At 38.6% G+C, this 20,846-nt stretch overlaps 1 protein-coding gene across 1 annotated transcript in view; it reads right to left on the reverse strand.

Annotated features, from left to right (window-relative positions):
* The window catches only part of CA10 (carbonic anhydrase 10), a 194,152-nt gene that overhangs the window by 37,389 nt on the left and 135,917 nt on the right, over window positions 1–20,846 (reverse strand). The window contains exon 5 of the mRNA XM_034067969.1: window positions 5,949–6,134. Coding sequence (XP_033923860.1) covers window positions 5,949–6,134 — 186 coding nt within the window. The remainder of the gene's footprint in view (window positions 1–5,948; window positions 6,135–20,846) is intronic.

A 20,846-nucleotide genomic window follows, 5' to 3' on the forward strand; every position in this document is an offset into this window, starting at 1 on the left:
TTTTTTCCTATGGACCATGCTTTTAAATCCTAAGAGCTCTGCTGCCCAGAGGGAGAGGCAGCCATTTCATTTCTATGTCATTTTAGAGAGAAGACAGAGCAGGCAGCCTGCTACTAAAACATATCACCATTAAAGAGCCTCATTTCCTTATAAAACCAACATAAAGTGGAAAGGCATTTCCCCATGGATGATTTAGAGTTCTTAAATTACCAGATGAGAGTCAGGTGTGAATATCCCTCAGTCTGTGCTAATAAACTGTTCAGTCCTATTTTCTGTTATATTAACCAGCAATAAAACCCCATTTAGCTTAAAATATAAAATTGATTTTGGTTTAGAACAACACAATAAGCATGTGTTGATGAGTAAGTGTCTTTCGGACTTTAGCTCTGCTTTCTGTGGATATGGATATAAAATTTTGGATGAAGCCACCTGTAAACTTGAGGTTGGACAGAGATGCATTCATGGAACTAATGTATATGTTCATCTCCCACTGATTTGGAATTACTTGTGTGAATCGTCTCCTTATAATGACAATAGCACTACCTCTTCTTGATTTATATGCTGTTCCTATAGCAATTTATTTCATTATCCTATTGACTTTCTCCTCTGGAGCTGAACATTAATCTGAAGGTTATAGAGATTTTACTAAACCACCCATTCATTAGACATGTGTTCCCTCATCTGGTACTTTCCTCAGAGGCTTATTTTTCAGCATTAATAAGCACTGGAGTACAGTAAACTTAGCTTCTGCCTGAAATACTTACAAATGACCTGCATAATTTCCAACAAAGTCTCCAAAATACAATAGAGATGCCACTGAAAGACCTGCATTCCAAACTTCCTTTGGCAAGTTGTTGCAGGAGTGCCAGCATGACAATGCATAGTATGGGCTGGCTATCAGCTACCTCTGCTTTGGCATTGTAACCACCTGTAGGAATGTGCTTAAGAAAGAAGCAGGAGGTTCCTGTCCTCTGCTCAGTGGCAGAGCTAGCTGATGTAATGCTCCTTTCCTGAGGAAGACGAAGGACTATGTGCTAGCACAACTTGATGGAAACCCATATTAGGCTCACAAATCCTTGTATCTGGAGAGAAAAGAACAAGAAAACCATACCAGGAAGAGGAATTTAAAGATTTCGTATGTTTAGGGAACGGTGCAGAGAAAACAGGGGACTTTGTGCTGAACTGACCCGCAGGTTAGAAGAGCAGGTTGGAGTCCTGAGCCAAATATCACCTGGGAGTGAAGCTGAAGGTTGTCTTGTTGTCGTGTCTTCTGGCATGCTAATTTTTGCCATGACATGTTCTGTTTTGCCAACATAACTGAAGTCATAGTACAGGCACAGTGCTTCATTCCAGTAAAAGTGGGGTTTGTTTGTTGGCTTGTTTTGTTTTTTTGTACTAATAATACCAGCATTAGGATCAGGGGGGAAGCTATGTGCAACCACACAGGCCAGTCAGGTGTACAGAAGGTCTCAGTGACAGAGCCGCTGCTTCTGATTTAACAATTCAGGCTAATTCTGCAGCAGGCTGGATTAAATTATTCCAGCTGGCTGAATGCTTCTCATAGACTGTCTATGTGACAGGCCTGCTTCTAAAAATATCACAAGTTGGATTTGCAACACTGATCTCTCTGATCAGTAATCCTTTACTATCACTGGAAGTTCCCCACTCACGTAGAATATGCCTGCAGTCAAAGAAATTGCAATAGTAGAAGGATGGTGTTTCAGACTTTCCAGCTTCCCCCTTTGATTTTCACTTTCTTGTACTTTATTAGGTTTTCTTAGTGGCTTTAAGTAAATCTGAGCTCCCAAATGTGTGGTACAGCTTGCAATATGTATTCATTTATCTAGACACTCTCCTGGTTTTCATTTTACTTCTTATGCAGCAGATGAAATGGATGTGTGTTTATAATCTTTGTTTTCAAAGACTGAATTGGTGGGCAGAGAAGAAGAAATCTATTCTTTTCATGCGTTGTGGACTATGGTCTCTTGTTTCAAAGTCTTCAGCCACTGAGTTAGTGAAAAGTAACCCCAAATAATTAAGCTCCTTGACTTCCTGCCTTTGCACTGATAAGGCTGCTGCAGTGCACAGCCATAAAGTGGTTGCAGGTCTCCCACAGCACATTTCTCATTTTTTTCTGCTTAGGAAAAGAAAATGGTATAGATTTTTATGGCTTTGCCACCTGGTAAACTTAAAGGGTCCCATTTTCATCAGGAACCTTTTGGAGGTTGTTACCCTTTTCTTTTAACAAGGTAGAATGCCTGAACAGCAGAACTCTGGTAATTTCCATTGTATTTTGTAGTGCTGCTGTCTGAAAGGAAAAATGGTCTTTCTCATTAACTAATATGAACTCTGAAGCATTTAAAGTTGTTTTCCATAGAGACATTTGGCAGCAGACACTAATGACTGGTCTTAGTTGGGGACTTTGCTTGAGCAGAGATTTTCTTTTAATCATAATAATACAGTAGGATGCTTATAAACAGAGAAGGGAATTAAACACACACAAGTATGTATCAGATGGACAAGGGAATGCTCAATTTATTTATTTAAGCATTCCAAAGCCTGCCTTTCTCTACCTGTTAGCAGTGCCAAACATACTGATGATAATCTGATACACACTTTTAAAGCCCTTACACTGAAACTGTCCAAGCACTAGTTCAGTTATTCTGCCTACCAAAGTGATAATTAGGGGCTGAAAGGTAACCACATTATTGTGGAGATCTCTCTTGACAGTCTTTAACACCTAGCTAAATGTTAAGCCTGGCAATTAGAACCCTCTCACTATCATTCAGACCATAGTGCCTATTGAAACAACTTACTGTTTCTAGACTGTTTTTCATGCAATGGTCCCACTCCAGGGCACTCTCTGGTGCTCTGAGTGCCCACCCTTGCACAGAACATCTTCACAAGGCAAAAGAAGTCCCTAAGGGCAAACTTCTTGCTTGGTATGGACGTTAGGTGGGATTTCCAGATGTGCAAAGAACATTGCAGCTGATTCAAAATATACTGGCGCTGCTTAAAAGCTTTTGCCTTATGTGTACTTGGATTTAATTTTGGTCTGTTTGAACCAATCTAATAGTTTGCCAGTGGTGTGAGGGATGGGTACTGCTCTCCCCTGCCCTCTCCCCAGGGTCCCGTTCTATCTCTGCAGTGTGCTGACTTTAACATGTATTGGAGAGCTTGTTGAAAATGCGAGGACAGAAGTGGAGGGAAGGAGGAGTAGGAATAATCTAATTGTGATCTACTGGAGCAGATCACAATTCTTGGCGAATTTCCTCCTTGAGAACTGTTTCCACAGCAAAACAGTGAAATAGTGAAACCCATAGTGGGTTTGGGCAACATGAAGAGAAGCAGTAGCAGGCCAGTGTCAGGGGAGTTAGTGTACCCTTAGCAGTCAGACAATGTAATCCTGCAATGATTTTTCTCTGGTTGCCTATGCTTGCTAAAACCCAAGGCAGCAAATACTCATTGCTATTCTTACCTGCACTAGCTAAATTAAACTAATGCACTTACGCAGTTCTTTTTCTTTATCCCATCTCCTTTGACAGCATTATCCAATGCAGGACTGAACAGTAATTAGCAGCAACAGTCTTGAAAGCATACGTGACATTACAAAGACATGTATTCTATCATAAAGTCAGTGAGCTTGTTACAGTTTTCTTACTATAGTGGCTGGAACCTGCAGACATTACATCTTCCACTGCTGAGAGCTTATTGAAAAATCACCTATTTATACAGACAACACTTGTATGGGCGGGTGAATCAAGAATACACCAGCTGCAGTCCTCCTATTCAGCAGCAGTTAATTCAGCATGATTAATTTGAATCTGTGCTTGTATTTTGGAAATGATGTGTTTTGTAAGTAAGACGTAACTGTGCAGATGCAGGTTCAAATTAGTAATTACTACTTGACCTTATTGGAACTTACCTGTCCAGCTGCCCAAAACAGCTGTCTGAAACTTTGGAAAACACATCCTCAAAGGACAGAATCCATCTTGTCACCTGAAAAGCAGGCATCAGTCTAAGCTGTTTGCCTCTGCTCTGTTGTCAAGGGAGATATATCTCCATAGAGTGATTTGTCCTATGCTAAGAGATGCATCTTTGGCTATCAGGAATGCTCATCTTCTGAAGATGCTAACCTCTTCCTATTCACTGCAGGAGGAATTTGGGTAACTGGATGAACCCTGCATACACTGCAGAATCAAGCAGTGCATGACTGAGTGACAGTGGTTCCACTTAGCTAGGTTTTCTGCTTTTATTAAGCAAAACCTGAGGTCTCTGTTAGAAAATAACAAATACTAATAGTACTTCAAAACTCCTGTCAAAACCAGAAAAGCCTAGTTAAATATTAATATGAAATATTACAAACCAGTGCTTTACATTTGTACCTTTTGTTACAGTCTACGACTGACGAATTTATCATAGAATCATAGAATAGTTAGGGTTGGAAAGGACCTTAAGATCATCTCGTTCCAACCCCCCTGCTATGGGCAGTATCACTTAAGAGCTCTTTCAAAAAGATCTGGGATGATGCTGATCCATCATACCAAGTGCAATGGTATGTTTCAAACAAATATTTGCTTTCTTGGTCAGTCAATTTTCGTTTGAATATTGCTCTTCTGTAAATATTCATAGGAAAGCAAAGACCTTATTTACTACAGCATCCTTAACTTTCAGCTCTTAAAGGAGTTATACATTGTATGTTCACTTATCATAGAGTTCAACAAAGGCAATCAGAAGCCAGGTGTGTAAGATGAGTAATTTCATGGAAAAGCTGCCATTATTATGCATAAATGTATATTATATAGCTACATAGCTTAGAAAACAAAACAAATGATTACCATCATTTGACAACTCTGCAATTCATTTCCTACTTTTAAATAACTGCTGTTGCACAGTGCCAAAGAAAATGCCATACATTAACTGACTCATCACCAGAGTCTGTGATACATAGTACAGATGGTAATTTCGTTATTCATCTCCAAGAAAAGAAGTGATTTATTATGACAAAGTATTCATTTTGGTCTTCTGAAAGAATGGTAACAGGGATACCTAGAGTGCCTTTCAAAATAATCCCCACAGTAATATACAGTTACTCTGAAGCATTATTTGATCTGTTAAGATTTGTGGAGTAGGGTTGCATGCTAGGTATGCACAGATGTGGCCCATGCTGAACAACAATGGGTAACAGAAACCTCATGCATCTCTTCTATGGAAAAATGCTCCTACATAATAAGAATGGAAAGGGTCTGTTTTATCTACCAGAAAGTCTGCAAACTTTACTACACATCTTGAAAAAATAATCCATAAATGAGACTAAAATATATCAAGCAAGAGTAATGGGCTCTGCAATAGCTATCAGGATCATAAAATGATTATCATTACTGGGACAACTGCAGACCTGTATTTTTTACAAAGCAAGTACCAGTTCTATGAGGGCTTAACTTGTAGAGCTATCTTTATTTCTTGAGCATACCTACAGACTTCTGTGGAACCATCTCTAAAATTAAGTATCATCTTATTTTTACATGAATCAAAGGCAGAATGATGCTCAATTTAAAGTGTATCACACCAGTGAGCAGCAAAAATAGCACTTTTATAAGAATTTGAAGCACTATCACTGTTATTTTGTGGTTAACCTTTGTGCTTACTGCAGATATAAAGGACCCACCAAAAGATACTTGATTACTTTCTAAGTAGCATATATATATATATATGCTATATATATGCATATATGTGTCTATGCAGACAATAAATACAACAGTTTCATTTTTAGACATGAGTCACACAGTTTGCAGTGCAGGAGCAAAAACAAAAAAGAAAACAATTCCCTGATTTTCCGACTGGAAAAAGGGAAACATCTTTTTGTGAATACAAATTAATTTGCAAATACCTTCAGGCAGAAATGGAAAGCGAGTAATTAATTTGTAACTCCAAGTAGGTTGACATACCTCCCCAGAGAAGGCCTGCCCATTGAGTAGGTGCTCTGATCCCTGGCTGTCTTCACTTCCAAAGTGTAACCGGATTTCCTCTAAGCGGTGGCTGTATGTCATCGGTCCTCCAGAGATGTTGACCAGATGCTCTTTGTCTAATCGTAGAGATACATGTCTCCCTGTGTTATACATCGTCCCACTGACCTAAACAAAAGCATTTAAAAGAATTTGTAAATCCTAGAAACTAATTCTATGTGCTTCAAGATTTTGCTCTTTACACCTCTTCATTCAAATGTAGCGACACATCTTATTGTTGTGAGATGGAATACACAACCTGAGGTTATACTTCAACTTCTGCTTTGAGTCTGACACTGTATATTCAAATATTTAGCTAAATCTGTATGTACGTATTTTAGCCAGGGGCACATGGCTACTGCAACGAATAGGATTATTACACTTCTAAATAAGTAGGCTTTTAGAGTATTTTTTTATGCAAGGTCTGAATAATGGCTTCATTACAGAATTCCTGCACCAAAAATGGGAACATTTCAGCTGACATAAATTATTTAAGTGAGCTTGAACAAATCTGAAATTTAACTTCTTTCTTCCTTTTAATATTTATAACGTTATCCAAAAGTGAAGGTGCCGCAAAGAGCAGAGCTATAATTAATTATTCATAAACAGGGAGCCCTGCTCCTGCTGGAGCTGCAGGTGAAAACTGTCACTGTCTTCCTCCACAAGTCTCTTTACAGTTGCGAGATATTTCCGCTATAGCAATGCAGGATTAATTCCAATCTGATCATGTATCCCTAGTTCCTACTACACCTCAAATAGCTGCAACACTCTTCAGGATTCATCTTATTTTTAAAAAGACTGGATGTTGTGCTTTATTGGCAAACTGATTTACGGCTGCTGGAATGACAACGAAAAATGATGGAGATTTTTCATGTGGAATATAATCCTGTCATAATTTCCAATGTTCCTATTCCAACTTCCTATTACAAAAGATTCCTTAATTTATGCCACTGGGAAGTGAAATATGCCACTTAAAGTAGAATTGTGATTTATTTCAAAACATTCTGCAAGGATACAAATGGTGCACTTGAATAACATTCATTTACGTTCAGAAGAGGACGTGTAGCAATAATATGCTTTGTTGCATTTCAATTTAAAATTAAGGATGCGACTATTATGTATTATATCCTATGCTACATCAGTACTATAGTAATTAACATTGCTGCAGTGCCATTTTATCTGTAATACTAATTACTGAGTTTAAATGACCTGTTTTCTTGCACAGTAGGTTGTAAAAAGTTACATGGAGCAGACTGCGCAATAGAACTAAATGGGTGAGATTCAATGACTTTTGTGATTGTTGTGGCTTTTAAACTTTGATGCAGATGTTCTATTTTGGTATTTATTCCCCATTCAAAATAAGCAGTAATAATTTTCTTATGAAAAGTAATAAACACAAATATTCCTATTCAGTGCACATAAACCACATGGGTCTCATTTATAAATGCTCCTTAGTTTTTCTGCCTGATTTTGCATGCATAATAATTAAATACCAAGTTAAGTTTAATAGGTGGAAGAAGGTCAGTTTATTGAATTCAGTTTCAGTACACTGCATATGAATGATACAAAATTGCTAATCGTAAGTAACAAATGCAGTTTAAAAACAAATAGGGGAAAATGGTTTAAAGCCTCTTACTCATTCACATTTGGAAGCTCATGCTTCACTGAACACTCAGTTAAATTTAGCAACCATGCAAAATATTCCGAATTCATTTTCTTACTTAAATTGGTACAAATCTCAAATTAGGTTACCATTATTTTCTCTCTCAAGGTAAAAGTGACCCAAATAACTCCTAATATGAATCAAATAACTCTGTAGAGCAGTGAGGGGAAATGAGAAGAGGCAAATTCATGAGCAGGAGTACATTTGTCTTCCTTATTTCCCCCTTCATAAAAATGCAGTGCTTGTAATGAGATTGTCTTGGCTGTTTTGAAACAGAATTTCCCTGCGTAGCTGCAGATGAAGAACACCAGTAATGAACTGAGGTAGCTGACATGCTTCATTTCTGAGCTGCAGGGAGGGATGAACACTTCAAGCGAGACTATAAAAACCTCCTGCTTGGGCACTCAGACTTATCACCAGGAAGGACAAAATCCAGGATCTTCAATACAAAAAATGCAAGGTCTTGCCCTTTTATCTGTTGTTTTAAGTTTAAGTGAAGCACTAGTTTTCCTGTTGTGAATGTGTGACCAAGAGAAGAGCAGCCACATATACCAGTCGAGATTCAGGACATACCCACTGCCATTTCTGTTCTTGAGAGTGTCAACATACACAACTATTACCAGCAGCTTTTATTGGGCATGCCTCCTAAGCTCATTTGCTTATTACAAGAAAAATAGAACTGTCTTAAGTTTGCTGTCTACTTAGATTAGGCCTGGTTGGATGGGGCTTTGAGCAACCTGGTCTATTGGAAGGTGTCTCTGCCTGTGGCATGGGTTGGAACTAGATGAGCTTTAAGGTCCTTTCCAACTCAAACCATTCTATGACTATGAATGAAAGACTTCCTGACTTGGCAAGATTGTGCTTGATTATGAGAATTACCACCATAATGCTACACAGTTTGGGATATTGTTTGTTTTATACACAAACCCAGTACCATATCACCTTTAAAAGTACACATTTCAGGTACAACCATTTTCAATTTTTAGGACATGGCATCATGCAAGTGCAGTCACCTTCTCTTTGCAAGCTCCAAGTCCACAAAGGCATTATACTCAGTGGGAAAGTGTCATGCAGAAAACATTGCAAGAAATAAAAGGTTTGTCTTCCATTGGTTTTGGCACAAAACAATGTACTGTCTTTTTGATATGTGCAGTATGAACTGCTGCTTCAGAAAAAGAAGGTTCTGATGCAAACCTAGTGATACAGGAAGTATTTTCCATATTTCATGGTACACAGTCTTTAATGTGATGGTGCACTCTCATTTTAGAACATCAAACTGAGCTGGTTTTGTGAAAATTTAATTGCATGTGGTCTTGTAAAAGGTCACAGGCACAGGAGTTAGTGAGGGGGTATTCTGTATTTTGTCCATCCTCCTACAAGATGGAGACTGGGGTGCCTTGTGGGGAAGATGCTGACTCTGCCTGGCACGGCCACCAATACCTGCTGCTCCAGAAAGCATAGGATTTATTTTTTATACCATTCTGTGGACTGGATAAAATGTTATAGGGTAGTTTAAAAGGATAATATAAAAGATCTGTTAAGATCTATAAACCTATTTCTTTAATGTGTCAGACTAATCTTTGGTGCTAAGTCCTTCATGTTCATGGTGTTTGTGTTGCTTCTTGCTCTGCTATTAAGGAGCCCTTTTGTTCTTTGTTTCTGTTTGACTTGAAAGTTATATAAAGATGAAAACACAGCAAACAAACTGGGGGAAAAAGAGCACTAAATCTTGTCCTCCTGTTTTTCAAAAGAATCAGTATTCACATTTATCTTATGCACTAGAAATGAGACTGCATTAAACATGTATTGAAAAGTCAGTAAAAGCCAGTCTGAGTAAAACAGCGAAGTCCAGCATGGTCAATCATGCCACATTTTTAGTTGATTCCATTCACCTCATGCACTGAGAAACTTTTTCCAAAAGGTAATTTTACCTGTGGCAAAATCCCTAAGTAGAACAGATCATGTTGATGGGCTTCAACCTTAATTGTGAAATACTTCAACTTTGGTAGACTTTAATTAAATTATTAACATGTTCCTGATGAAGTTATTTTCTATTTAATCTCATTACTTTTAATTCTTGCTTCACAGAGCTTTGTGCACATAATTCCCCAGCAGCATTATTCTTTCTCTTTATCTTGATGCAAGACAGCCACACAAGCACACGCTGCTAATATATTCTATGCTACGTTTCTAAGTAAAATCTGAATACTCATGTGGTATCTGTGTATAACTTGGTGTTCCTGTAATCACAAAGAAGTCCCAGTTCTGCTCTTTGAAAGGTGAAGCACAAGCAAAGTTAACAAAAAATGTATACCTACTAAACCCATACTCTGATGCAGGTTTATCTTGGAACTCTACAGACCTTTATGACCATTAGGAAGGGAAAAAACCTCAAATCCAAAACTGATCCCAAACCGCTTTTTTCTAATGAGGTTCTTTAACACCCTGCATTTGTGGAACCATTTTTGTTGTGTCCTACTTAACTGTGTATCTTGTGCCCTTCATCTTTTTTTCCACAACTAGTCCTGAACTAAGTATTTTCAGAACTTCCTTTGTGGCCTACATCTTCACATTACGGTCTGTGTTAAAATAGCCTTCAAACCCCTAAGCACTCAACGTGATGGAAAAAGGAGTCTGTTTCAGGGCAAAGCCATGCTAGAAACAGAAGCAGAAACTACAAGAGGAAAAGAGAAGGAGCTGAGATAAATTCTCTGCCTTTCAATCCCATGCTATGTTAGCAGTTCAGTGTCAGCTTTCTTCAAGGGGTAGCGCAGGTTTGTTGCTTCGTAGGGGCTTTTACAAACAAGTGAAATAGTGCATTTTGGATTTATTCAACTAAGAGTGGTCTGAAGTTTAGTTCCAAGAACTTCAGAACCTGCCACTGGAGCATGCTGAATGTAAGGAAGCAAGAAAATCAGTTGTGTATGTCTGCCTGCTGCAGTGTCCTTGGGTCTTATCTGCAATATTAGATGTTCTGTTCTTTAGGATAAAAATAGATATAGCCCAAAGAAGACCTAGTGCTGGCAGGGAAGCGAATTAACAAAGATTGAAGAGTGTTTTGAAGATGCCATAGTACCCCAGTTTTGTGTCCTGCAATAACCAGATTTCGATCATCTGCCACTTAGCTTCCATGTTTTCCTCTTGAAGTCCTGTATTCCAGCAGAACAGGAACACAGTGCTTTAGGCGCAAGGAGTGGGTGCTTCCTTCACATCAGCAGCACCTGAACTCCTAATGCCACCTACTTTGTCATCACCTTTGGTTCCTGCTGTTCAGTATCCATGTGGCAATAGCAGTGGGTAGCATTGGGCAAGTTTCTATCATTTAATGTTTTCTTGGTGGTGGTTCATAGTATCTCAACCAGACCATATTGTGTGATATAAAACAGTATCCTCATTGGTTTAAATGGATCATACTGTAGTAAGTACCTTGTATCTCTCCTGTGCAAAGCAGAGACTGCTTCAGGGATTGAAACCCAAGCCTGCAGAGACTTCAGGGCAAGTTTGCAATTTGAAATCTGACTTTAGGGACTGTGACAAAGCACTGCACCAAACTAGAATTTCAAATGTAACCTACTAAGGCTTGGCTCTCTGCAGCAGAATTACATTCCCTTATTTCAAAGCAGTGGCTATACAAGAACATTCATTTTCTTAATATTGTGCTTATGACAGCCAGCTGGTTTTACAAGTAGTTTTATGCTGCTGTCTTAATTTTCTGGCTTTTGTTAGCGGGGACCCAACCTGGAAACTAACATTATTTTACAAAGTTATTCTTCTAAGTTATTTACTAGTTGTTTAAAACAGGCATTTTTGGGTTTTAAAGTCTTGTTTTGAAGAGGAGTTTGATATAATCAAACAGGAGACAGTTGTTCTATAGATTTTCCAGCCTTTGAGAGCTCTATCCTTATTCTAAAGTAGCCTCTCTGTGTGTACATATGTAGATAAGAATTTTTAAATGGTTTTTAAGTCATTGTTTTCTACAGAGCATTCAGTTCTATTGAAGTGCGTTTGATGAGAACATTTGAATAATTATGTTTCATAACACTTTCCCCCTGCTTTTATCTTTATACTTAATTTTTTAGCCTTACACTTAACCATTGTATGCAGCATCATGTAAAGAATTTGTGGAAGCGCTGCTAGCACACCTTTATTTTCCGAATCATGTCTGCGATGCACAGCATGCTGCTTGACCTTGTAAATCATGGTCACCCATAGATTAGCCTGTAAATGTCTCGGGGCCTTTAACGGAGACCCATACTCAAAGTATTCCGGGCTTTATTTTTGAAGGTAATTGTAAAGCAAATGCCAGCAGTATTCCTGCAAGCTTTTCTTACTGCCAGCAGAGAGCACTGTTGACCCATCCTATGTGGCTATTACCTATAGACCACAAGGACTTCCATAGGCAGGAAGAAAGTTAATAATTTTCTGCGTGATTCAAGTGTAAGCCGTGGCTTTAGCTTCAGAAGTGGCGGTTTCAGCTGTGGGACAGAACTGTGGGGTCTGTTGCACCACTCAAGCAGGTTTCTAGCCTACAACTGAGCATATAAGGGATGCAGGCTCAGCAGGTTGCTTGAAGGCCATCAGATAAGGAAAACACCAAAGTGCCTTTTCTGGCAAGAATCCAATAGATCTTGTATTGTGTTTCTAAAACAAGAAAGTGGAGGGGAGGAAAATAAAGATAAGGAAATAGCAGGGGTCTGATACAGTGCCACTCACTGGGAGGGAGCTGCAATATAATTGCTGGGCTTAGAAGAACAACAGGCATTATCATCAATATTTGATTAAAAAAGGTCTGTGTGAAGAATGTAGAATGTAAGAGAAGTGTAAAGATTCACATCATCTTTTCATCTTCTTAGCTGAAAAGTTTTAAGAAGGAAATGATGTTAATGAGTCCAATTAACCCAATACATAAAGTACCTGATGTAATGTGTCATGTACCAGCATATGGCATGATGTGGGTTTTTTTCTTCTTAAAGCACCACTTTCAGTAAGAATCTTCCCCACTCACTACTCTGTAGCTTTGCCTGTTTACTTCCTTTAGTGACTGACCTGTAAAAACACCTGGAGCAAAGCTCATAAATGATATTCAGGCTTCCTGGCTAATGAGCCCAACATGTCAATTTTCAGTGATCCAAGTAATGTGTTTCAAAATGTATATGCTGTTCTGTGCCAAAAATGCAATTTTAATAGAGGGCCTACAAGGTCGTGTTTAGTCTGAGATAATTGTATGTCACAGGATGTGAATGAATGAAACTGCTCCTAGGACTGGTAATGCCCACTCAGAGTCTATGCCACATGCTGCACGATAAAGTGCTTTACTGTGGTCCCACTACTCCATGAATGCCATGATTTTTGGCTGCTGGTAACTAGGAAGCCTGATCTAGATGCAGCCGAATTTACTGTGTAAAATTAATAACTGCTGTGCATGTTGATGCTAGCTTCACAGTGAAATTATGCTCTCAATCTAGAACATTGCAGCTACACTTAGTAGTTGGATTGCATTTAGCAGTAGTATGTTTACTAGTAGTACATATTGTAGTAGGTGAATTTAATCCTGGAGCTTCCATTGATTTTTTTATATTGAGACAGACAAGCAGAAAAACTGGCTTCTGTGACTGGTCAAGGGATCTGCTTCCACCAGTGCTGGCTGAAGGCCTGAGGGACCAGTAAGAATTTTTAAGACAGGGATATATGTTGATGCTGAGAGCTTCCTGCATGGAGGGACCCCCTGTATGCTGTTTGGGGTGAAAAAAAGAAAGAATGAAGAATGTTTTGCTGTAGGAAAGCAGAGTGGATGTCAATGTTCACCACTTCTGCTGCATAGTATCTTGAAACCTACAGCCTGAGTATTTGCAGGCAAACTCAAGTGTGGAAGAGGAACACTTAAGAATCAGTTATGTTGCAATGTGACCTCAAGGGACTTCATGTACAGCAAGAACCATGCAGCGTGCAGTTACCCAGCACATAAGGAGCAACAATTGCAGGTATCTCCAGCTAGGTAAAATGGTGAAGGGATTATGTGAGGTTCCAAGTATGTAGAATGGGACATGGTCTCCATGCTGGGACCACTGTCAGTTGGTTTCTTTTAAAAAATACTATTACTTCTTCAAGCTCAGACATGGTTCAGTGAAGACCAAAGTTTTCACTGTGGTAGGTTCTGGAGTTACTTTGGTTTATTAGCAGAGAACAGAAGTTCCTTGTGAAGTGTCATGTGCCTGTGTCATGCTCTAGTGTTTAAAAAGGATGTTCCTGGGCATTCTAAGCTAAACTTGAGCTGCGGGATTGCAGAACTAGGCTTAGCAATTCAGAGTCCTGTGTGTCTGTAGCCACCTTTTTACCACTGATGACAAGTCTCATCCTGGGCTGTGACACAGTTATTAGCATTACATGAAAGAGGGAAAAATTATATTTGTGTGCTTGTTTTAGTTTGTTAACCTTAGTTTAGAATTAGGCTAAGTCAATAAGTAATTGTGAGAATAACTGGGGCTTGGAGAACTCATTACCCTAATTTAGTCTATCAGTCTGTAACGAGATTCTAGTTTGAAGAATCTGCATTAGGATCTGTGTTAAGGATAATTTTTGTCTCTGGTAAGGGAATGGCAGAAGAGCTGCCTTTTTAAAGTCATGCGGCTTACATACATTTTCAGAAGGTTCTAAATGGTACAGAAGGCTACAAACTAGTGAGAAAACCAGACAAATGAAAAATGACTCTTTCCATTTTTGATATGGGCTTCAAATGTAAAATGGAATATGTTAAAATCTTGAAGGTGAAATTGAGTTCTTTTATAGTGAGTGATATCGAGGTGCACTGATCTTTGGTAGCTGCCTGGATTTCAGAGTTGAAATGCCAGAGGATTGCCAATGTAGTCCAGATCAGATGGAAATTTGTAGGATGTATGTTGAAACTAGTGTGTTTCACTTTACCTACATTTGTGTATCTTTATACACTTATATCTGTATCTATATATATAAAAATAAAATCTTTTTTTACTAACTTTTGTGAATAGAATTAGGAAGATAAATATCTGTCCTCACACACAGGCCTAGGTTAATAAATCAGCACAACCTCTTGCTGCTGTGTATCCAGAGCATCAGACTGCTGTCTGAAGGAGTGAGCAGCATTCAGTTTTGTGAGCAGGCTAAAGGATGTGCAAAGTTCATCTTTCTCATACCACAATCAAAACATACCATTATTAAGGTTAACGATACAAGAACCAGAAAACCTCATTTGCTGTAGTTCTTTATTGCTCTACTTCATTTGCTGCCAGGAATTTCTATTAAATTTTCTTAAACCCTCCAAAATAATGAAGTGACCACTGCTGCTTTTTGAAATTCCCTGGCCGCTCTAGCCATGAAATTCTAAGGCAGCGCAATGTACTCAGTCCTGCTCCAGGGAAATCACAGTGCCTGAGTCGTCATGTAACCAGAGAAGCATGGTAATGCTTTACTGAAAATATAAGTCATTGGAATGAAAAGATGAATCTATAAAGCTCAGCTTTTTAGCCGTGAAAGGGACAAAAGTTTTATCAGGTTATTTAGCAGAAGTGTAACAAGTTTTTACAGCAGTACATTGCACAATATCAAACTGCTTCCCAAACCACTGCCAAGGAAAAAATGCATAGTTATTGCAAAATAATTTCCCCAGCCCTGTCTCTCTGGAGGGAAACCAGTATTTAGAGAACCTGAAATCTGACTTCAACAAAATTCATTAGGTGTCAAGGCAAATCCTTAGTGGCATGCAAAAATCATGAGTTATTCTGCCTGGTGGCATATTTCACTGTGTTTTCTCAGCAGCAGTAAAGAGCTGTTCTGTCCTGGTCTGCTTCTAGTTCTTTAAAGAAGGTGAATAAATTAGGCTTTCCTGTTACAGAATATTACTGTTCCTGTTACAGAGGACTGTTTTACTTGTCTCATTTTATCTGCCTCAGAAGCATTTATGTACTTTCTGATGTTGAGAACACAGTGGAGCTGCAGTAGTGGTAAAAATAAAAGAAAGACAAACCATCCCTGTCCTGAAATTCTCTTTGCTTTTCCTGACATTTCACTCTGTTTCAGAACTCTTATTTTCTTCTTTTTTTTTTTTTCCCTAACAATGCACTTTAGAAACCCCACAAACCTGTGTTTCTTTAGCAGCAGAGCTCCTTAAAATATCATCAATTCTAGCTTAACTAGAAGGATCAGCTTTGTGTTCTGATATGCCTCTAATTCCAGTGTGTCTGAGAGTCAATGTACAAATTGAATGGAACACTGGGGAATTTGGGCTATAGCATGAACGTGAGCTCCAGGCTACATGAGAGCCCAGGGGCAGAGCTCACCTCCTCTGATGCTTCTATGTAACATGGTGTTTGTTATGTATGTGTGTCATCAGGCCACTGATGTACACACAAGCCCCTTTCAATGAGAAACATTCCTAAAACCTCACTTTATGAGCACTTCTCTGCTAAAATCAAGAGATGCTGTGTTTATTTCCTTGTTTGTTCACTTTCCATTCCCCCTTACCTGCTGTGTTTATGGACTGAACGGCTTGGGGGGAAGAGTTGCTTCTTTGTTCACTATTCTAATTTTCTGTACTGCTCTATGTATTCTGGGCCATATCTTTTGATTATACAGGACTTGTGTAAATTAGTATTTTTACAAGCAATCAAAATTACACAAGGCTCTGAATACAAAGAAGTATTTTTTTTCCTTTTACATTGTTCCCAAGTGTGTTTTATTCTCTGCAGAGCTAAAGCCACTTTTCCCTAGCTCAAATCATAAAGAAATGGTGAGAACTCTTCTGGAAAAGGTTATGAGAAATCCAATTTTTTATCATGCCAATTTGCCGTTGGTTCCCCTCCACTTTTCTTGGTCATTGTTGCTTATCGAAATACAGATTTACTTGTATTTGCAGAAGGGTCCAGAAGGAAAAGTGAAAAGGATTATGTGATAAAGTTAGCTAGAGGTCAGCATGTGACCGAATGCTTTTCCAACAGGAATGCAATTTAGACTAGGTAGGATGTTCACTTTCCATATATAAGACAAGTTAATTTTAAGAAGTGTTTTCTCATATATATTCTAAAGAGCTTCAAGAATGTGCAATCTGTTGAAGCAATAATGTTGACAAATTAATCTCTATTATCTTCTCAGGAACAATCTTTTAAAATAGTACTTCATATTCAGTTATGGATCAGCATTCCTATTTAGTAGCAATTGCTCTTCTTCCTGGTTTTTACACGTTTTCCTTCTCTATAGCATGCAAACCAGACGCTGGTTACTCCCAAATGCCTGTGAAATGGTATTTTTCCTGGGTGTTTGCACATGCACTTTAGTTTTCATTTTCCTATTTGTGAGAAATTATGCTGAAAAGCTGAAAAGTACTGAACATCTTATTTAAAGGGTAGAGGCAGCCTTGTTCTCTTTAGCCTAGAGGAAGATGGGTTTTGGAGTTTGTTCTCATGCTCCGATTTGTTATTTTCACCTGCAGTAAAGGAAAACACTTTAAATGTGCTTATGTTCTTAATAACTAGGTAGGACTTAAGCAGAAATTAAACTGGAGCTTTCAAAAATTAACTCTTGCAGATCAGAGTCAGTATTTCTTCCAAGACAGTAATGAAAGTTTCAGCACACTTTGTATTTTGAACTACTTTAAATGCAGAGATTGAGTAACAGGTCTTCCCATGAGCTACTGAAACCTGTGAGCAGTATTAGTTTTTAATATGGAATTGATGACTGATATAGTTTAAAGTAAAGACAGGCGATGCTTCCAGGGCTTCACTTAGAGAAAAATATCCACTCCCTCATGTAACTGAAAGATTTGTAAGTCCATTGTGGCTTATGTCGTATTATTTTCATACCAACTATTTCTAAAGTCTAGATGATGCCTAATAAACAAGTCATTTAATCATCTTTAAAATGACAAACCTGTTGATAAATTGAATTTTCTCCAACAAGATATTGCTGTATTGATTTCAGTACTCCATTTTTAATAAGCAGAGACTGCTCAGAATCACTTGCTGTGACAGTCTTGAAAGTAGGGCATCAACTGACTTGGCAAATGGCTTAATTTATATGGGAAGTTTTTCCTAGAATTCTACTCCATTATCCTTCCACTGTTGACATTGACTTGCAATAAGGACACTGGGCCAAATCTGCTGCATATAAAAAACAGGCAGGCATGGCTACCTAGAAGTTTCTGCCGTAGATTTCTCCTTTTTAGAGGTGATTTCAGTCACCAGACTGAATTATGCATACGGCTTTAATAACAATGTCCACCCCTAACTATGGGCATGCCCCTGAGCGAAGGACTGGAGCTGTTTAACTGGAGCTTTGGTTAGAGGTGCTGTCATTGTGCAGGAGGCAACAAAAGATAGCAGGTGTGCAGAAGATATTCCGACTTCTTTCTTAAGTTGGAGATGACCCACCACAGCAGGGGAAGAAGGGTTTTTGCTTGTTTTTCTCAATTGCAAGGAGTTTCCAACAACTGATTTGTTCACATACAGCAGAATAACTTGAGCAACTTCACCATCAAGAGGCAGACACATTCTTAGCTCTGGTCTAGATCATTTTGATAGAGAGATACAGTCCACACAATACTTCCAGATAACATTATGGCTAATCACATTACTCGGAGAGGAAGGTGATGGAACCCAGTGGCTAGGTCAATGTGCAGTGCTTACAAAGTTGCCTGTAATTGCCATCACTGTTGAAATTTATTTTCCTTTTGTCTGAATGTATGAAAGCTTTGCACGTGTTAAGGAATATCCTGGTGTCTTCAAACACTCAGTCTACCCACTGAAAAAGGTTTACATACCTGACTGACTACTGAGATTACTCTTCGGTTAAACTGGCAGAAGGTTTATATGATAATAGCATACCTGTTACTAAAGCAAGCAAATCAAATGGAAACACTACAAAATTCTTGCACACATTAGACTATAATACATGTAGGGTCAAACATCCTCAAATGAGTCAGGTTGAAATACAAAAGCGTTTTTGGTGTTCTAACTTCCACCTCAAGAGTGAATGTAGCTCACGTATTATATATGACCACGGCTTTATATACATATATATATATATGCATACACAAATCCATTCTGAGACTAAAAGCAGATTCATAATTACCCAAATACACAGGTGCTTATTTGCATGTCTTGTCAGGGGTATGTATTCAGGGTGTAATGCAGCTCTTTTACAGAAGCGTTCTCTCTTTTTTCTCCGTTTCTTTAATTTTGTCCTACCAGCTTATGCTTTCCTAGCACGAGGACTTGCAACATAAACTTACAGATGATAAAACACAACAGACCCACCAAGGGATTACTGAACAAAATACGATATATTCAAGCTGACAATTGACAACATAGTAATAGGTATTCAGTCACAACCTGAATAGAAGTGTTATGGCCAAACCACCTTTAAGGGGTTCCAGGCTTCTGGTTTAAATACTGTTGCTTGCCTTCTTTTGCATTTGTATATAAAGATAATGCTCCTAAATCCCTGTCTTTCATTCCTTGTATACCCTGTCACACAAAAGCAAAACAGTATCAAACCAGGAGCTTCTAAGATAAAAATGTTATGCTCTAGGCCAAACAGTGTTCCTCACATGATGCTGTCACACTGAAATGAGGAGGCACAGAGTGACAAATGTCTGTAACTCAACCCCTAGATTGAGTGGGGACTGCCAGTGACCTCTGCCAGCTGGCAGCAGCTGAATGCCTGCAAGGCACAGGAGAACACTGGAGGGACCTGCAGACACAGGAAGACAGAACCAGAAGTGGTCCACACATGCTGGAAGTCTGAGAAATGCTCATTTAGCTCAACTTTATCCACATCGAGGCACCTTAGCAGGCATGGCCTCATTCTCACAAGTGCTGCATAAGCAGAATACTGTAAATCACAACATTTTAATAGAGAAGGATGCTTTTAATAATACTAGGCAAGTCCTAAATATATCCCTTAGTCTGCTAGGAAAATGTTCATCTGAATGTTTTCATCTGCAATTTGTGTAAAGTGATTTTTCTTCCCCTTCATCTTTCAATGATTTGGTTAATTTGGTCTTTCTTTTCCTGTCCTATATATATGGGTAGTCAGCACAGTTAAAATTGTAAGTGCTTTTCTTGTAGTGCCCATTCCTGTGAACCTCTGCAGCAAGTTAAACACAGGTGGGAAAGTCCCTAAGGTCTTGTGCTCTTCTGGGTAAAACCTTCATCTGTTCTGCGTCTCTATTCTCTGTGATGTTTGCAGAAGAATTGCTGAATGCTTTCTGTAATTTGCTGTCTGAAAGAAACCTAAATCCTGACAGAAGCACAGGAATGTGTGTGTTCTACCCAGCTGAAAATGCTCAGTAAATGTTCAGCCTTTCATTTCCACAGTGCAAGGCTTTATCCAAGCAAGTGAACACATTTTTTCTCCTGATCAAGGCTGAGGGACAGATTATAAAGTCTTATCTAAATGTGGATCTGGCAGTGCTGTAAGTGCACATGAGAACAATTCAAAACACGTTGTCAGCACTGACCTACCTTCGTTTCTGAGTTTGAAAGGATGAATGCTCTATCTCTGCTGTAGCTACAGCCTCATCTGCTCCTACTGGAATCAGCAGAAGCAAGATTGGGGGATAGTCCAGATAGTTGTAAATTTGGCTAAATCCATATTAAAAAACCTATCTCCATGTGAAATTCTTGTTTAACTGTAGAGAAATCCAGAAACTTCATTAGAAAGGACTGAAAAAACACCATTATGTTCCTTCTATAGGATCCTGAAACTATTTTGCCACAGAATTTTACAGGGACAGAATTGTCTAACATACATATTTCATATCTTTCCCATTCTGCTACAGGAGACAGTACTGACTATTGTTCTTGCATCAGTATTTGTTATCTTAGTATAAGAAGCCTATCCATTTAGTTTTTGTATTGACATCATACACTACACCACCATGCACTACATCATCAGACATTACACCATTAACTACCAAGGAAAAACCCCACCTTCTGATTACAAAATATCAATCTGCAGTATTTTTGTTCCTATTCCTGAAATGTGTCCCCTGCCCCAGCCAGAAAGCACTGGGAATTCCTCCCACCACCCACCCAGAAGTGTGAAATGTAAAGTCTAATTCTGGGATAAATGCACAAATAAAACAATTCCAGTAATGGCAAAAAGGCTGAGCAAACCCTTACGAAGCACAGAAAAAGTATAGACAAAAA

Source organism: Melopsittacus undulatus, chromosome 11, assembly GCF_012275295.1.
Source record: "Melopsittacus undulatus isolate bMelUnd1 chromosome 11, bMelUnd1.mat.Z, whole genome shotgun sequence".
NCBI lineage: Eukaryota > Metazoa > Chordata > Aves > Psittaciformes > Psittaculidae > Melopsittacus > Melopsittacus undulatus.